Source organism: Balaenoptera ricei, chromosome 17 (assembly GCF_028023285.1).
Source record: "Balaenoptera ricei isolate mBalRic1 chromosome 17, mBalRic1.hap2, whole genome shotgun sequence".
Taxonomy (NCBI): domain Eukaryota; kingdom Metazoa; phylum Chordata; class Mammalia; order Artiodactyla; family Balaenopteridae; genus Balaenoptera; species Balaenoptera ricei.
The window spans coordinates 31,239,011-31,258,117 of record NC_082655.1 but is presented as its reverse complement, the minus strand read 5'-3'; the positions used below and the strand labels follow the sequence as shown (position 1 = coordinate 31,258,117).

Sequence of the window (19,107 nt, the reverse complement as noted above, 5' to 3'; positions counted from 1 at the left end):
GACCTAAGCTTAGGTAGTTTATCTGACTCAAAAGCATTGAAAATATTCAACTGTTACGCTAAAAGTTTTGTTCTACATATCCTGTAAAAAAGCAGGGAGGGATTCCAGTATTTATGTCATCTATGTGTATATAATCTCTTTTATAACCAGCACCTTTACTTACAATTATTGTCTTGGGACTAAGGTGACTTTTCCCCAAATAAACGCTCTCTTGTCTGCAACAACAACAAATAACCTTAAATATGATATTTAAATTCAGGTTAATGGGGTTTGCATGAGACTGAAAAATAAATAATATTTAAAATAGTACATCCTTTTAGAAATACCTACATATTTTTCCATGTTTATTTGATCATCCAGTCTACCTATGCCTACCTATCAACAAATAATAATGTTAAAAGAAAACTAAAAGAGCTAGGATATATGTCAGGGAGACAAAGGTAAGTAAGTTGCTTTTATTTCTCTAGGGGAACTCCAGTGTAGTGGGGGAAGATAGGTAGGAACATCAAATATATGCATGCACACATACACATATATTTATTTAGTACTTGCCTCTGATCACCCTCTGCCCGTGTTCCCCACGTGAGCTCTTCTATCTTGACTGCCCAGTGCCGCCTGATTGTTAGCTTCCTACTTTTCAAAGGGATTGGAAACTCTGAACTCTCTTAGTCTTAAGTACCACAATTTCCCATTGCTATACCTAAAAATGTTCCTCTATCTATAGCCAACCTCACCTCCTTTTGTCAAGGCTCAGATGAAGTTTTCTTTTTTTCTGTACTGGCTTCATCCTTCCATCAATTATTCACCTGATCTCGTCTCTTCAAGAATTTTCTTCAGTGCTTCTCTTTCCATTTTTTATATATTGTGTTAACTTTCCCCCCTCTGCTAGCTCTTTCTCCACAACTTGTACCCCATATCCAGACTATTTGCCAGCCCACACCAGCAGGGCTCCTGAGCTGATCGTGAGCATCCCTTCCCAACTCTGCTTTCAATAACGCCACATTGGTAGACTGAAATCACCACCCCCTTGTAGTGGAATTATTTATATGATAAAGATTTGGTGGATGTTCCCCCTCTGGTTTTTAAACATTTACAGGCAATAATAGGGGCTCTTAACTGGCAGCAATTAATTCTGGCTAGAGCTAGGAGGAATGAGTTGGGCAATGTTTCTTACTCTAAGATTTTAAATTAGAAACTATTAAACACATATATTCCTGCAAAGCAGATAGCCCTCACTATCTGGACTCTTGCTATCCAAATATGTGCTATAACATTGTATGAAATTTTCACCAAAAATTTACTATCCAAATAGAAATTCAACTAACAAGTTTATATAGTGCAAAAATGGAAATGTTTTAAGTTGTAGGTGAGTCCACGTAGGAGAATGTATTCTTCCATCGTAGCTTAGCTGTTCTCTTTATAGGGTCATTTCAGGGTCTTCTAAGGAAATGGAAAAGCCTTTGAAGAAAGTTCGTGAGCACAAAAGGTCTAGGAAATCCCATTCATTAGAAGTATATTGAGAGGGGTGAACACAAGATATAAGCCTGGTCATGTGTATGTCTCCATCTATAACGCATAGGCTTTTTTCTAGTTTTAAAAACATCTATCACAGTGCTATATTATGATTATTGGTTTTGGAAAGCTTCACTGTGTCACTCAAGCATAATATGGTATGTTTGAAAAGCTAGAAATTTGTCTCATGCAGTGCAGATCATCATAATCTTTGAAACCGGGTAGATGCTACTGAAGGTACTACACACCTCTGAAGATCTGAAGAAGAAGATGAAAGAGATTGATCATCTGGTAAGAAGAAGTCAAGTTTCAACTTCAAGCCTAAAATGGTACAAACGATTTAAAAACTATGCAAGACAGCATCATTTGAAGATCACAGAGGAAGCAGCTTCTTGGTAATGAGGTTGTAGCAGTTTTTCCCAGTGAAATACAGAAAACAATTGACAAAAGGAGCTAACAAATTTTCATAAATACTAATTTTCTTGATAAAATTTGGCACTTTAAAAGGATAAGAAAAAAATATCGGAGGCATTAAATATCCAAAGATAAGCTGGCATACCTTTTAAGTGAGAATTTAAAGTAATGTTTAAAAACAAACAATTCAACAAACAAAAACCTTATGTATTTGTATAACTCTGAATACCCCAAGGAAATGTTGAAGAGTAAATTGCCTATTCTATGGTTCTCAAATCATAAAACTTTGGCTGACAAAGGAGGCATTCAATCATTATTCAAGGAGTCATAATTTCTGACAGTTCATTTCTTAAGGGTGTGAATTCTTAGAAGAACATAAAGAATTGGGGTTGAGACTTGAGTTAATTTTTATTTAATAAAATAGTTGATGAAGAGGTTGTTGAGTAAGCGCTGCTGTGAAGAAAGAGAATTTGGATGATAAGCTAAGAAAATGCTTTTTTTTTTCCATCTCAGAGGGATATCTGAACTATTTTTCCATTGCTAATTCATTTCACCAGTGGTGACATCATCCCTCTGCAAAGGTGACTGTGTACTTCATTGAACCTTCTATGATACTCTCTGATGTTTAGAGACACTTTCTGTTTAGCTCCAAAAGATGGAAGTTCCTCAGTTTAAGGAGGTCGATCTCTGCAAAATGAAAGTCAAAAGCTATTAGAGAAAAGTCAGTTCTTCTCCAGGCTTATCGAAAGGACTTGTTTAAAGAAGTGAATTGATTTGTGATGATGTTGGGTATTTTCAAATAATGTCCAAAAGAAGAAAACATTTGCCTTAGCGAAGAATGACATGCAAATATTTTTCTTGTAATCAGTATCTGAGAAAAATGCCTCACTCTAAGATGTTATATTCCTTAAGAAATAGGTATTGCCTACATGTAGGGGCTGACTAGTGGTTATCAACAGAGACGGTCTTAACATTTAAGATTTCTTCTCTTGGAAGTAGGCTGTTTTTCCTTATATCTATTATTTGAGTCTCTGATATGCAGATGACTTCACTGTCAAACAAAAGGAAAAACAAAAGAAAAATCAGAAAGAAAAGTCAATAATTTGCATGACCATAATAATAAAGCAACTCAACTAAGATCAATTTAACAGATACTTATTGATTGTTCCTTCTAGATAATAAACCAGGCTAAGTAGTACAAGAATGAAGAAAAAAAAAGTAAGATATAATTATTTCTCTTAAGGAAATAGTATGACTCAGATAGGTGAATAACTACTGGATTTCTTTGGCTTTGGTAGTTTTTCTAAAATACGTACAAATATATTTTAAATAAATATTACTATATCTCCTCTCTGGTTGTCTGTCCATTTGTTGTAACACAGGGTGCTCCCCATACCCATGGCTAGAAACTTCGAAGTCCATGTTTCTTAACTATTTCTTAGGTAGTTAAATAATATCATATTCTTAACATGCAATGCTCACCTTTAATAGACAGGTAAACCATAACACTAGTGAAATGTGATAAATATTGCAGTAGAAATATGTAAATCATGAGAAGGGTACAAATATGAAGGGGTCATCATTCTACTAAGTTTTAAATAACAGGACTATTGATATTTGAGCTGCACTTTGCAGGCAAAATAGATCTTCAGGACCAGGAGGAGAGACATTCCCAGGAGTGGGAACATAATGACCAGTCTGTTAGTTCTGAAACATATAGGCATGAAAGTGTTCAGTTTACTCAGGAAAGAACGAAGCACGGTGTTGCCAGGCCTTAGGGGGGTGGGCAGGGTTGGGGGAGCTTGAGATGAGGATCAACAAGGTGACCTGAGCTGAACCATAAAGAGCCTTGAAGCCATGCCTGGCAAGTCTTCAGGGGAAAATCAACAACTATATATTACATTCCTAGACTGCATTGTGTTCACGGGCTGGTTTTCCCCAGTTCTCCTAAGTTAATTCTGAATACTAAAATGCTTATTTTCTGAGACCTACAGGAAGATTTGTTAAGTGTGCCTAAGATATTTTTTCACTTGAAAGATTTATTTAGAAAAAAATTCTGCTGCTTTGTTTCTTTCTGTTTTTAATTAAACTGAGTTTTGGCAGTCCTTTCTACTAGGCAATCCACATTAGATTGAACCTTTAGTGACTCATCAAAATGTATTGTAAATTCTAAAAACCTTAGGCAGTTTTGATGTATCATACTTTTTAAAAGGCTTATTTATTTAGTGCTACCCTTGAGTACAATAATGTACACCTGAAAATTTTGAGTTTTGAACTGAGAATTCAATTTAGTATTTTTGACTAGTTCCAATGTGTACAGAGTGCTGTGATAGGCCTACAGCAGAGGGTGAAAACAAATTCACTGAACAATGGTAATCCAACATGAGTGAAGACAAGCCAGAAAATAGAGGATAGACAATATGGGAGAAGATCTCAAGGGTAGTATTCAGGTGGTAGGGAATCATTCGAGGTTTCCTAAACAAGGAATTTGTGTACATAAGTGCTTTGCCTTAATAAAGTTAATTTCTAATATGGATTGAGGGTGAGAGACAGGTTCACAGTCAATGCAACCATTTCCAACCAGTGATTTGAAAACTATGTACCAGAGAAGACAGCGCTCAGGGGAGAGTCTTCAAGTGTTTTCCAGAAAATGACATGTTCCTCATCAAACACTAAACTGTCCAAAGAACATTTTTTTTTTACTCTATTTTTCAATTAGAATACTGGTGCATCTTAAGATTTTAAATATGCTTTATTATTTATTTGCTGATATGTTTTTAGATGCTTTAAAATATCTGAAAAAAAAAGATGGTTAAGACAAAAGATAAGAGCTTGAACTTGGGTAGTGGTAGGAGGAATAAAAAGTAGACAATGACTTGATATTATTAAGTAGTAAAACAACAATAACGACAACAACAACATAAGATCTGGCAACTGTTTAGTAAATACGAAAAAATGATTCTGGAAGTCAAAAAAAAAAGATCAGATCCATAGGTAGAACTTTGTGAATTATCTACTGGGAAAGTCACATTGGACAAAACTCTGAAGAATTTTGACATAAAAGGAAATGGAGGAATCATGATAGATTAGTGGAGAACAGAGAGGCTTAGGAGAGCCTGGATGTTTCCGCATCCTGGAAGTCAAAGAAGGAGAGTTCAGGACAAGTGAACAGTGAGAGTGGCACCTGACAGAAGGCTATTGGAATTAAATATTGGCTAGTTGACTGGTGATGAGAATATTGGAGTAGAAACCAGGAAGCAAAAGAGGGTGATGAAAAAGAGAAGACAGTGAATGTAGGTAATATTTTGTGGAGTTTGTCAGTAAAAAAAAAGTGAGAAAAAGGAATAGTTTGAACTCACAACAAGGAAAGAGTTAAAGAATCAGGGACACAGAGTAGAACCAGGAAGAGATGGAGTTGGAAGACGCAGGCAACAGAGAAGCTTATGACTACATAATGATTCGAGAGAAGATGAGATCAAAGCGTGAAAGCACAGGTGGAAAAGCCATCCTTATAGTTCGTATAAGAGTAAAATGAATTTTCCTCAGAAAATTCTAACCATGTCTGGTACGGTCATTTATTCTGAAGAAAATAATCTCAAACAGTTTTAAGGGGATCTTTGTTTCGTGTGTTAATTTATTTAAAAATTACTCTAAGACACATAACCCTTTATTTCTCTGCCTATGATAAGTGCTCCCTATAATTTGAACATAGGGGATATTTTGGAAGTGGGTACTTATGATAATCATAAATATAGCCAAGTCTCTGATAAATGCTTTTAGACCAATTACTGACATGCTCAGTTGAATACTAATACCTCCCATGAAATGGCTTTAATACAAGTAAAATGACAGCTGCACTGCAGTGAAAGGATACATAAAGCTTTGCATTAGCTTGTCTCCAAGGTTACCATCCGTGCTAATCTGAAGTTTCAATGTGTGGGATTTCTCAACCCTCTGCAAAGACTGTATTTTTGGGCTAGGTATCAGTCGGGTATAAAAACAACTTGGAAGGTAATTGTGCTATTTGGTCTATAGCCATGCTGACCTGAATCATGCTGACCTGTTCTAGAGAGACACACCTGTCTCCTGTTAGAAATTTTGTGTGATGATTGCAAAAGTAGCTAGAATATCAGGATTGTTTGATTCCATTTTGCATGTCTAAACAGAAAGATCTTAGTTTGCTACTAAACCATGGTCTGGATAAAATCGAGGAGCAAAATAGATTTGAAAAACAGAATGACTTCCACTCAAAGTTTCCATAATTAATATTTCATGAATAACATACAAGTTTCAAAGAAATATAAAAAATCAGTTTAAAAAATAATAACATTTGACAAGTCTGGAACCTATAAATATGACCAAAATTAAAGAAATAATATTTTTATAGTTTAAAAGGAAAAGAGACACTGCTTTTAGTTCAGCATTCTGTAGAATTTTACGTTTCTTTATTTCAGACATTTATTCTTTTTTTTTTTTTAACAGATATTTATTACATATCTTCTCTGTCTCAGGCACTGTGATAGGCCTTGAGTTTACTAGGTTATGCAAGGAATTTACAATCTAGAAGGAAATATAGACCCGCGTCAAGGAATTAAACCACCGTTTCTAAAAGTTATCATGGATTAAGAACAAGGTATTATGAGGGAACACAGAAGGCTACACCTAATGAGGATTAGGAAAGTTTGGAAGAAACACCATCTGTGATATCAGATCACTTCGAAGTCTTGCTAACAATATCAAGGAATTGGGGCTTTACTATGAGGGCAAAGTAGAGCAGTTAAAGAGTATTGAGACAGACATCTATTATGATCAATGTCTCCTTCTCTTTCTTCTTCTTCCTCATCATTATCATCATTACCATTATCATTTTTTCACCTCTTACTATGTGCCAGACAATATTAAGTCCTTTTATGTATTATTATTTTAATTCTCACCATAATCTTATGAGAAAAAGACTATTAACACTCCTATTTTAAAAATAAAGAAAACCAAGAGAATGTACTTAATTTTCTTGAGATCATAAGTTACAAGGAGCATAGATGGAAATCATACCCAGATTTGTCTGGCATCATTGTCTCTACTTCTGTATTCTGTACTGCTCTTATGTAGAAAATGAGTGCATTCCATGAAGACCACTCAGCCCATAGTGTGCTGCAGGAGAATGTTTTGTATGAAGGCTAAACTAGAAAGGGGACCTAGTTATGAAGTCATTGTTATTATTCAGGCATCAGAAGACAGTGGACAGAGGTGGTATGAATGGAGAAGAGTGGACATGTTCCAAAAATATTTCAAAAGTAGAATCAACCAGGCTTAGGGATTAATTGGTTGTGTGGAACAGTATTTCTGTTTTGAACAATGAATACACTTCAAGAAGTGTATTTGTAAAATCTACCAGGTTTATTGGTACTCTAAGGAGCAGTAATGTCAGAAAGATTAAACTTCTACACTGCCTGTAGGAGTGCAAATTGGTACAACTTCTATGAAAGGCAATTTACCTATATCTTTCAGAAGTAAAAATATGCGTAGATTTGACCCAGAAACCTTACTTCCAGGTATTTATCCACAAACATGTATCTGTGTTGTAACATAGATAGCTGGATAGATAGATAGATTGATTGATAGATATATATATACACTGCAGCACTGTTTGTAATTGCAGAATATCAGATGCAAACTGAATCTCCTTCAGTATGAGACAGGCTAATAAATTAGAGTAAAACCATTCAGTGAAATGCTTTATAATCCTTAAAGGCAATGAGGCATCTCTATATGTGAATTGATAAGGAAATATTGTATATAGACATATAATTATGTACATATGTGAAAAAGCAAGGCGCAGAAAAAGTGTGTACATATAATTATGTACATATGTGAAAAAGCAAGGTACAGGAAAAAAGTGTGTATGTAAGCTACCTATAGTAGATAGGTAGAGAGAAAGAGAGAGTTTGATATAGATAGAAATCCATAGGATATCTCTTTAAGGATAAAGATTAACTTATATTCTCCTGAAGTCCTGGAGGTCCTGAAATTAGTAATACAAATAAGAGAATAAAATAAGAAAAAAAGTTAATGTTCGAACTGTTATTTTTCAGTCATTCAAATCATATTGCTGCTAAGGCATTGCATTTTGTCCACTAGTTTATTAACACCTGGAGAATACTTGATACTTTTAGACATAAAAGGCAATTCCTGACCTTTGCAAAATTATGGTTTATTTAAGCAAGTAAAAATAACATATACATGAAAAGTTATGTATACATTTTAATGCTCAATATATTTTAATTGCTAAACTGGATGTAAGTTAGTTCAGAAAGAGGGGAAGAGGGGAGATCAGAGATACCTGAAACTATGAGACAAGAATTCACATGATATGTGGGCTTTGTATTGATCCTTGAAGAATTTGGATACATGCAATTAAAGGGGAAAGAAAACATCAGGCCACGGAGAAGAATCGGAACTTTGTAGTACAGTCAGGGCTTAGGAATGAGCATTGTAAGCAAACAAGCTCAACCAGAGGTAGGGAATCTGGGTTTGGAAATATCAATGTTAGTTTATAGGGGGACCAGAAAGCAAGGAAAAGGCCTTTGATTCGATGTGATAATAAAGAGGAAGCCACTCTGTAAAACTCAAAATATTCTACTATCTTCTTGATAATTCTCTTTGCTAACATTTATTTTGAATCTTTGGCATAAAAATGTTCTTTCTATCCTTAATGCATTTTATTCTTCACTTTATGCCTATTATTTCTTATAATGCCTTTGGTGGAATTAGAGTATATGTGTACCTCATTACCTGCACAATACATCATTTAAACAAAATCCAATGGTCTCACCCAGTTTGAAATTATCCTATAATGTTTAGTATCACCTTTGAGCTCCAAGCTCTCTTTTCTCTAGGCAAAGCAATGTGATTCACTTATGTACACGCAATAGTGTTTATGGTCAAAAACGCTTAATCGTTTTCCTTTCCTATTCCAAGTATTTTTTATAGGTTTACTGTCTTAAGTATGGGATATATAAAAACATACGTTTATTGTATGGTAGATTGCTTAAACTGATATTCATAGAATTTTAACATCTTAAATATACAAAAGTATCTGTATTTATGGACTAGGTTATGAAAACACTTCTTTTGCTTAAGTCAAATCACTTTACAAAAATTCTTTAATGCTATATAACTAAATGGCAAAGTAATTTCAACTAAATGAACATATGAGAATATAGTATTCCTTTCAGCTGGATTTGAAGCCTAGAATCTTATTCATGAATAAAATGATTAAAAGAATTATTTTGGTAAAGTATAATCCCAATAATCCACTGTTTTGTTCAAGTATTATTCACATTTTTAATGAATCTGCCAAGTGAAGTGTCTTGTATAAAATTCACATACCATTTTCCTTAACATTGTGCTAAAAGAGTAACCTAAAGAGTACAGTTGTGCATTTGCTTATAACTTACAATCCTGGCTGGGCATTCAGGGAAAGTCAAATCATTCCATATATTTTGAAACATTTCTATAGCCATGAAGACATACTCTTTTCCCCTTTTGACAAAGGGGCAGAATGTGGCTCTTAGTAATGCTAGAATTTTGGCTGAAAGCTATAAATTCATACTTCAGTGTGGAGACTGGTATTGGGATTAGTACAAAGATTGTGAATCATCACAGTAAACAGAAAATTTAAACTTGCCTGAAGATCATAAAGATATTTTCTCTGGAACGTTTGCACTGATAAGCAATGAATCGTTTAGATGTTACTTAAGAGAATAACAAGCCCACTAACAAGGCCTTTGAAAAACCCTGCATCATAAAAATGCAAACAGAGACTTCCCTGTGGCGCAGTGGTTAAGAATCTGCCGGCCAGTGCAGGGGACACGGGTTTGATCCCTGGTCTGGGAGGATTCCACATGCCGTGGGGCAACTAAGCCCGTGTGCCACAACTACTGAGCCTGTGCTCTAGAGCCCGTGCCACAACTACTGAAGCCTGAGCACCTAGAGCCCGTGCTCCGCAAGAGAAGCCACCACAATGAGAAGCCCACGCACTGCAACAAAGAGTAGCGCCTGCTGTACGCGACTAGAGAAAGCCTGCGCAGGAAGGAAGACCCAATGCAGCCATAAATAAATAAATAAATAAATAAATAAAAAATACAAACATAGCAGGCTTTTTTTGTCTGCATTTTTCAACTCAGTAAACTTTACTGAGTGCCTCAAGGTGCATATCCTTGAAGAAATAAGATAGTTATAAGATGCAAATAAAAATAAAAGATGCCAAAATACCAAAATTAATGTCAGAGTGATTATTGTAATTTTGAATGGTCACTATGAATTTTTTTGTGTTCAAATATTTTATTTTTATAAACATCTAGGTTTAAAGTCAGAAAAATTCAGTTCTTTAAGATTTTTTTTTTTTCACAAATCCACATTTAATACAAGCTTATTAAAATCCAAGTTGATAGTGATTGCAGGTAAAGTACATTAAGAAAAGATTATGCTTTTTAACAATAGTGCCAGCACCTTAGGAAATTTTTCTGAACTTTAAGGACTAAAAACAAGACTCTCTCAAAGATGGACTTCCCTGGTGGTGCAGTGGTTAAGAATCTGCCTGCCAATGCAGGGGACATGGGTTCGAGCCCTGGTCCGGGAAGATCCCACATGCCACAGAGCAACTAAGCCCGTGTGCCACAACTACTGAGCCTGTGCTCTAGAGCCCTCAAGCCACAACTACTGAGCCCACGTGCCGCAACTACTGAAGTCTGCACGCCTAGAGCCCGTGCTCTGCAACAAGAGAAGCCACTACAATGAGAAGCCTGCACACTGCAAAGAAGAGTAGCCCCAGCTCGCTGCAACTAGGGAAAGCCCGCGCGCAGCAGTGAAGACCCAATGCAGCCATAAATAAATAAATAGATAGATAAAACAACAACAACAACAACAAAAACTCTCTCAAAGAAAAATGAACCAGACAGAGTTAATTCAAGACTATTGCAATAGGGAAGAGAGACTGAACTCAACTCTGCTGAAACAAAAGGCAGGAAGGTTTTTAAGTGCTGGGATGAGCTAGTAGAAAAGTACTGGAGGATATTAGGGGGAGGTTGGTCGATGTGATTAGGCATCTGTCTTTGCTGATTGATACTTATGGAATTTAGGCTCCTGTCCTCCCACAGAGAGTGGGCAATAGAGTGCTATCTCCCTTTACACTTACATTTCAGAGGGATGGCTCTCAGGTCCTGGAGAAGAACATTCCTGGGTTGTAAAACTGGCCAGAGGCTGGAAGAAGGGCAGAGAATGAATTTACGATGGCAATTTTTCTAAGGTGAATGCTCTAAGAAAGGGGATGTCAGCGGCCCACAGTCAAGAAAAAGCCTTTCTAAAGTTTAGTCAGGCTGAAGGGAATGATAAGAGGCTGTCTTGGTCGACTCTTCAGTTACATTAAGTAGTACCATGTACACCGACAATATTTGACCATTTTTGACCTACAAAAACAACAGTTTCATATGGCTTGATCAAAGATCCTGGATCAAATTTCTTTGCATGTTATTTCTTAATTTTGCAGAAGCAAACATATCTGGAACTGTGGTCTTTGTTATGCCCTTTCTGACTCTGAAATAGAGTTGTGGATGGTATTATATGTATTTACATAAATATAGTGTGTATACGTGTGTGTGTTTATCAAAAAGAGGTTAAAAATTAAAGTTGGCAAAAAATGCAAAAATGGATTAGCACTAAAAAAGCAGACCTCAAGGCCTTATATAGTTCTTAAAGAAATATCATAAATTTGTTTCAAAGCTTCCCATAAGTTAAAGCAAGGAAATAAGCATAAGTTGCAATAATGCACCCCTGTTGTTGAATAGGGTTCAAGCAAACCAGATTGAAGCAAACCAGACGTTTAGGATGATGGTTTTCCCAGTGTTGAGATCGGACACATTTTTACATTTAGTACTTGTGAGGGCAATATTTTTGTGTTGGCTAATGTTTCACCTAATAGCTGATAGCTATTAGCTGATAGCTAATAGCTGATATCACAGGCCTGGTTTTTGCTTGTTTACTTATTATTTTCTTCAGTGATGTCCCTCAGTGCAAACTCTTGGCCAAACACCAAAGTATAATTCAGTAAAAGTAATTTAGTTAGGTATTAAAATAATAACATCCAGACATACGTTTCTCTAAAGATAGAATTAAGACTATCTAGAAGGATGAATTGTGTCAGACAGTATTACATACTTTTTGGGGGGGAGGGGAGGGGTGGTAACCAAACCCTTGATAAGAATCAGGTAATACAGATTGTGAGAGTTTGCAGTTATCAGTTTGGGGAGCAGAATTTGGGGTTCCCATATCCTTAATAGATGTAAGCCCATATGTGTTAACAATTACCCAAGGGCAGGACGGACTCGAAAGCTTCTTGGACTCTAAGATGCTTCAAGATACGGACTTTCTAGCTGCTTACGCCACAAGCAGGCAGGGTCTATTAAAATTAGAATCCGTTAGAATTATGGTACTTTCTCTGTTCCGCTATAGCTTCTTGTATGCCTTTGAACGTACACAACGATTTTCAGCATGCATTTTATTTTGTTTTATTTTTTGCGTGATGGAATCTGTGTTAGACAGTGAATTCTTTGTGAGCAAAGACTATATTTTATTCATCTTTGTGTCCTTAGTACTTAGATAGGGCTTTGTAAATAGTAGGGCACAAAAAACATTTTGTTGATTCTAGGAATGACTTAAGAAAACTGAAGAAGTTTGGTATTTAAAATTACATATCAAATATGTAAAATTACCAGTGAACAGTGGATCAGTTCCACTTCCCCTCTGTCCCATGTTTGTCACTTTGCAGTAGGTGCAGCATCATAAAATATTGGGGGTAAAGGTCACAGAGTCTCAAACATGATGGCAGACAGTGCTAGTTTTCTCACAAGACCCACTTCCCCCCTCTTCCTTTCTAATAGGCACCTTGGTTTGTGGTTGGACAGATGGCTGCCTAGGATAGTGGCTGCATTTTCCAGTCTCCCTTAGAGTAGGAGTGGTCATGTGGCTACACTCCAGTGAATGAAATGAAAGTAGAAATTTCATGCGTAAATTTTAGGGTGCATCCTTCTTTCCCTCTTCCTATTTTCTGCTGGCTGGATGCAGACACATGCCCTGGACTCAGCAGCCACTTGGAGCATGATGGGGAACCACGTGTTGAGACTGATGAAACAACAAAAAAGGAGCCTACATCTCTGGTGTCCACGGAGTTGCTATATGCACCTTGGACTTGTTAAGACTCAAGATTTGTTTTTGAAACTTGCAGCCAAACCTAGTGGTAGTAGTGTGGGGCATGTTTTCTTTAGAAATCCTTCCCAAATCTCTTGAATGGGTTGGAAGCCCCTCTTCTGTGCTCCCACGTACTCTGTGTAAACTTTTCTTATCCTATTTTATTACAAGTATCTTTTTTACATAAAACTTTCTTTGAGGGCAGGAACAATGTCTTATTCATGTGCCATTTATCTTTATCCCTGAGCTGTACCTAGGATAGACTAAATGCACATAGTATATGTTCAATGAATGTTTGTTAACACTACTGGATTAATGACCTGAACTAATGAAAGTGCTTAAGATAGTATCATGGAATTAATTGCACCCTCAGAAAATTTTTGGTTCAAGATCATAGAACGCTGTACACAGTATATGCTGCAAAAAAGTGTGTGAAACTGTTTGTTATGTAAAAACACAGTGCTTACCTCCCATGTGTTGCTCATTATAAATTCTCATTTGCTCAGATATAGTAATGAATGATTTTTTATTAAAGCTTTGGATATGACAACAATTTGTGCCAAGGAACTTTTTTTTTCAGTATCTGCTACTGACTAATCAAGATCTTGATCTGATCTTTTTATCACAAGTATATAAAACTGATTTAGAAAGCATAATTAATTAACCCTATGGGGAAAAAATTCAGTGCCTCTAAAAAATATATTCTCTTCCCTCCTTGTATTCTCTACTTCAGGGAATTAACATTTTATTAACCTTTCAATTTATTTTCAAGAAAAAGCATTCAGCTCATCACAAACTCGATTTAATTTTCTTTGGTTTATGACATGTCTTATATTTTAAGAAAAAATTCATATTTTCTTTTGTGTGACTTATACCATGACAAAACTATTGACCTGGATGAAGTAAATCTGTGAAAAGTTATATAGATCAGGTACTAAAGATATCATTTTCTTCCTTTTCTTTCCAGGTCTTCTCAAACTGTGAGTAACTAAGTGGTTTGTGCATCATTGCGGTAGCCAAGCTAAAATTCCCGGCAGCCTTGTCTGCTTGATCTACTCATTCCCTACTCTGAAACCAAGAGAAGACTGTGCCACAAGACTCCTCCAGAAATCGCTACAATGTCTGTATCTAATTTATCATGGTAAGTGAATGACTTCCTAACTTTAAATGCAAATACACGTATATCATGAATCAATATTTTATAAGTTGTACGGTCAGAACTAAAACAGGGAGGGAACTTAAAAATCTGTTTTCAAGAAATTGTTGTCCTGTGTTAGGGTGAGGAAGGCAACCTAGAATTAAAAGTTTGACACTTTCAGAACCATGGTGTCTGGGGACTCTGGAAAGGGTTCAAGCCTCCCACTGAACCCGCGTGACATCCACTGCCTTTCTTTTCAGCACACCCTGGGGGAGAGAGGGATAGGAATATAATATCCTTTCAACATTCATATCCTCTGTCATATGCCCAGATTCAGGACTAACAAGCTGTAAGCGTGGCTCTAAGGGTAGGATAGACATTTTCTCATCAATACTTTTCTTCAGACTTCCTATTTCAACAGACCTACCCAAATTAAACTGAGTAGAACTCAAATATGGAAGAGAAATTTCCTTTATAGATTCATACCTCTAAACAGCTGGCATTCTGAATAATCTTTGACTTACACTTCATGTTTAAAATCTGTTCGTGGTTTTAAAAAAGCATGAAGATATTTTTCTGGCAAATAATCAACAACTTTTCCTTGGCAATGAAGAGCAGTACTAGCAGGGATGAATTTTAAGCCATTTTATTGAACCTTGGATTTTTTCTGTATATAAAGAGCTGAACAAGTGATATTATACAAATTCACGGTGTTCAATATGTGAATGTCAGAAAAATCTGGTAATCTTTTCTGTTCCCTTAAGAACCCATCACATCCTTGTCTTCAGTTTGTGCTGGAACCATAGATAGCATCAGATTAAAGACTAGTTTCTGCAGTGTAATTCCATGCATTTAGTTTTAGTTAAGTAAGCAACTTCTTTAGGGCAGAGGATGGAATCATTTGTTTAGATTTAGAGTAGTATTTCTGAGGGACCCATTTTTATGGATGCCTTAGACTATGTCCTTGGGTCCCTACTGGGTGCTAAGGATCTCAGTTTGAAAAAAAATAATTGAAGAAGCTGAAATATATTCTGTAAAACTAAATGAAAAAACATTTAAGTTATGAATTATTACTGCAAAATGTTTCCTTTTATATTATTATGAAAATAAAATTATCATTAAAATTTAAAAACTAAACTATTTCTGTAAAACTTGTGAACCCATTCAAACCCCTGGGAGATATTAAGGACACACGTATTTAAAAGAATTATACGCCTGGCAGACGTGTGTGGTGGAGGTGAATCCTCAAAAAGAAGACTGCATACCAAAGAAGAAAAAGAAAGAGAAGGAGGAAGGGGAGGGGACAGAAGAGGAGAAGAAAGAGGAGGGAGAGGGGGAGGGAGAGGAGGGGGAGGGGGAGGGAGAGGGTTGGGGGAAGAGAAGATGAGTAAGAAGCGGGAGAGGGGGAGGGAGATTAAAACACACATGTGATTGTCATAGCTCAAGGTAGGCCGTGGCGTGGCCTGGTTCACAGAGTCGGGACAAGGCTGACACAGGAGCCTGTCCTTGGTTTGTACCTCAATGAACAGATACCTTGATGTGAGTGAACGCCACACAAAGAGAAAGATTGTATCCTGTGGTTCCAGTCCAATTGTCCAGCCTGGCTCTTAGAATTTAGTGGATGTTCTATAAATTTGTGCTGTGTGAATGAGTGGGAAAAAAAATGCAAAGCAGGTCATTCAACGGGAAATTAATGTTTTTATTCGAGAAGAGAATTTAAAATTTAAAATTTAAAATTTAAAATTATGAGAGTATCTTATAGATTTCATATATCTGAAATTTGTTAGAATTCTTTCCATGTTAAAGGTTCAAATTTTACAGAGATAATTCTTGGATATTTTCATTCGATGGTATCCTTAATTCTTGCCACAACTGATGTTCCACGTTAGATTTCCATATAGGGAGCTCTTAGTTTGTTTTACCAGTGTCACCCCTTCATACAACTGTGTGCCATTTGGCACTTCCATTCTCCCTCTTAGAATTTGGGCTCCCCACGTACTGGCAAGAAAGGAGTATGGAAAGGAAATCTAAGATATGCAAAACAAATCATTGATTTATTTCACTCACACCCAGTTTAGAAATCATTAATCTTCTTTTTTCACATTAACCTTTGTAATTCTTCTATATTTCCTAACATTTCTCATCTACAATTTGGGAAACATTATCTTATAAATATTTGAATACAGATGCATGGTAACTCATCAATTCTCTATGAGAATTTCTCACAGATCTACATTAATTTAGTGAAATTATTATAGTCTAGGGTCTGGCTCTCTGTTTTGAAATCCAGAAACTAAGATGTGAAAATACTGACATTGGAAAATAAACTGGGTTGCCAGACTACTAATTTAAATAAAATATGTAGGTAATTTTTAAGTTTGCGGGATGCTTGCTTTGGCCTGACCAGTGCATCCTCTAACTGTTACAGAAAACTATCTGAGAATCTAAATCAGAAGTTTGGCTGATGTCACATTGTCATGGCAAGGAGAGTTATATGCTTCCAGAGTTCGAAGGAAACAGGATAGGCTGTGCCTGGCAGGATTACCTGTCAATAAGGGATGTATCTGCCACATCCCACCATCTGTTTCTCAGGGCAGCTTCCTCATGGCTAGGAGTTAGAGGAACACTGTCAGCGTTTGTCACTCTGATTCGTCTGTTCCATGTCTGCCAGACTCTCCTCAACTTGGCTTTCTCATTCATGTTAGCACCGCGTTTATCGTCAAAACTTACTTCAATCTGTGAACAGTTTGCTCTGCCTACCATGATTTTGTACATACCTGACCATAACCATGTGTTGATCTTAAAATTTAACTCTGAGGCCTAATGGGAGAAGGGATGCCTAATTGTGATCCCTACACGTAACCTAGGAATTTAGAAAATATAGGTTAAGATACTTACATTCATATTTACAACTATCCAAGCAGTACTCCCAGCTTTGAAATACCAGTATAAGAAAATTGTCTTTTTACATATTAAAAACAAAAACATTTCTTGCTCTAGAAGTTATGTGTATGACCCCTACAAAATATAAAATAACTTGGCCCTTTCATGCAGAATCTCAAAAAGAAATACAATCTAGGAAAGTTCCAAATTTCTGGGAAATTATGCAGTGTCAATCAGGTAAGGAGGTTGGTGGGAATTGGTTACGAGTCACACAGGGACACAAAAACGGGTGTTTCGTGAATCTTCATCTTTAGTAAATAATTACCAGAGGGAGACAATGATTGAGTTGACGTTGGTTAAGGTAGAGACAGAGGGATGGACAGAATCCATTGCAGGCGTCCACAGACAGGTGAGAGGCTCCAGGCTATGATCTGAGGGAGAGAATGGTTGCTGGTAGCAGAGATAATTAGCAGGGGACATGAGGAGGTACAAAGAGTTGAGAAAGGATCCTATGTCTTTAGCACAAAGAGGGAAAAGCGATGATGCCGAGAAGTGCTTGGAAGAACTTTCAGTGCTTCCTTTCCTGATAATCATCCTCGATCCCTCCGTTTAAAAATGTTTTTATAAGATATATATATGTACATATATAATATATATAAACATTTTATATGTACACGTATGTAATGTTTTAAAACATACACTTTTTACAACATGCAATCTAAATAAATATTATCAAGAGTGAACATTTACATGGCATTTACCATGTACTAGGCACTTTTTTAAAGATACTTTGTCCATATACTCCTCACAACAACCTTCTTAGGAATGTAATATTGTTATTTGCATTTCCACAAATGGAAAAGTTAGGCACAGAAAGTTAAGTAATTTGCCCAATATGATACAGCCACTAAGTAGCAGAGTTAGGAAATGAAGGCGGGCAGCCATTTAGTGCTCCTAACCACTAAACTACCCGTCCAAAAACTCTCGGTGTGAAAACAATATCCCTGCTCTGCACGTGTGGCTTCAAAGCAAGCGCCCTAGTTCCCATTTCCAACCAGAATGCTTCCCTTAATTTCCTCCAATAGGGATATCCTGGAATCTCTCCTGGAAGGAAGGGAGTGTGCGCACCGGGAACCCTAGCAGGCATTAGCGAGGCAGGATGTGGAATGAGCCCCCTGATTTCTGAGGGGCGGTAAGGAGGTTGTTGCTAGCAGGAACTTAGTTGAACTTCCAAAATTCCATAAAATGAGCTAACTACTAAATATAAATATAAACTACTAAATATAAATCTTAGTTCCACTTGTTATGTTACAGGCTAGAAATTGTCAGGTTTTCAGCGTAATACCAAAGAAGCACAACAAGGAGATGCCAGCTCTTTGCTGTAGTTCAGCTGAAATGGCTCTTCAAGTGCTCATCTCATAGAGACCCTCCACTACTAAATCCAGTACTTTCTATCTCCCCAGACCATCTTGCACCCTCAGCTTGCATTATTTTAGTGTTACTGTACATATGTAGGTCAGTATTTAGAGAGAGATTCTAGTAGTGGCTCAGCTTACTTTGCCAAATGACATCTCTTTGACCCCAAATTATTTTTCATTGTGATGTCTGCACACACTTCAGCTTTTGCCGCATGGTATCTTAAAGACATTATGGCACCTGACAGAGGTGAAGGTAATTCAACTAGAGCCAGGTAGGGGAGGAAGAGGACAGTGGATGAAAGTAAGAAGCCAAATAGGCAGTCAAAATCAGTTGAGCATCTGTAATGTGCCGTGTGCTGAACACAGAGCAGTGTTGGTGGAAAGTAATAACTGCTCTTATAGGAGCTTATAGTTTGGCCAGGAAGACTAAGTGAGGTTGACCCTTGAACAATGTGGGTTTTAACTGCACAGGTTCGCTTATATGGGAATTTTTTTCAA

At 36.6% G+C, this 19,107-nt stretch overlaps 1 protein-coding gene across 2 annotated transcripts in view; it reads left to right on the top strand.

Moving 5' to 3' along the window:
- Window positions 1-19,107, top strand: part of OXR1 (oxidation resistance 1) — a 475,322-nt gene that overhangs the window by 67,502 nt on the left and 388,713 nt on the right. For both annotated transcript variants that reach the window (XM_059901532.1, XM_059901530.1), the window contains exon 2: window positions 14,138-14,311. In XM_059901532.1, coding sequence (XP_059757515.1) covers window positions 14,289-14,311 — 23 coding nt within the window. In that variant the 5' untranslated portion in view covers window positions 14,138-14,288. The remainder of the gene's footprint in view (window positions 1-14,137; window positions 14,312-19,107) is intronic.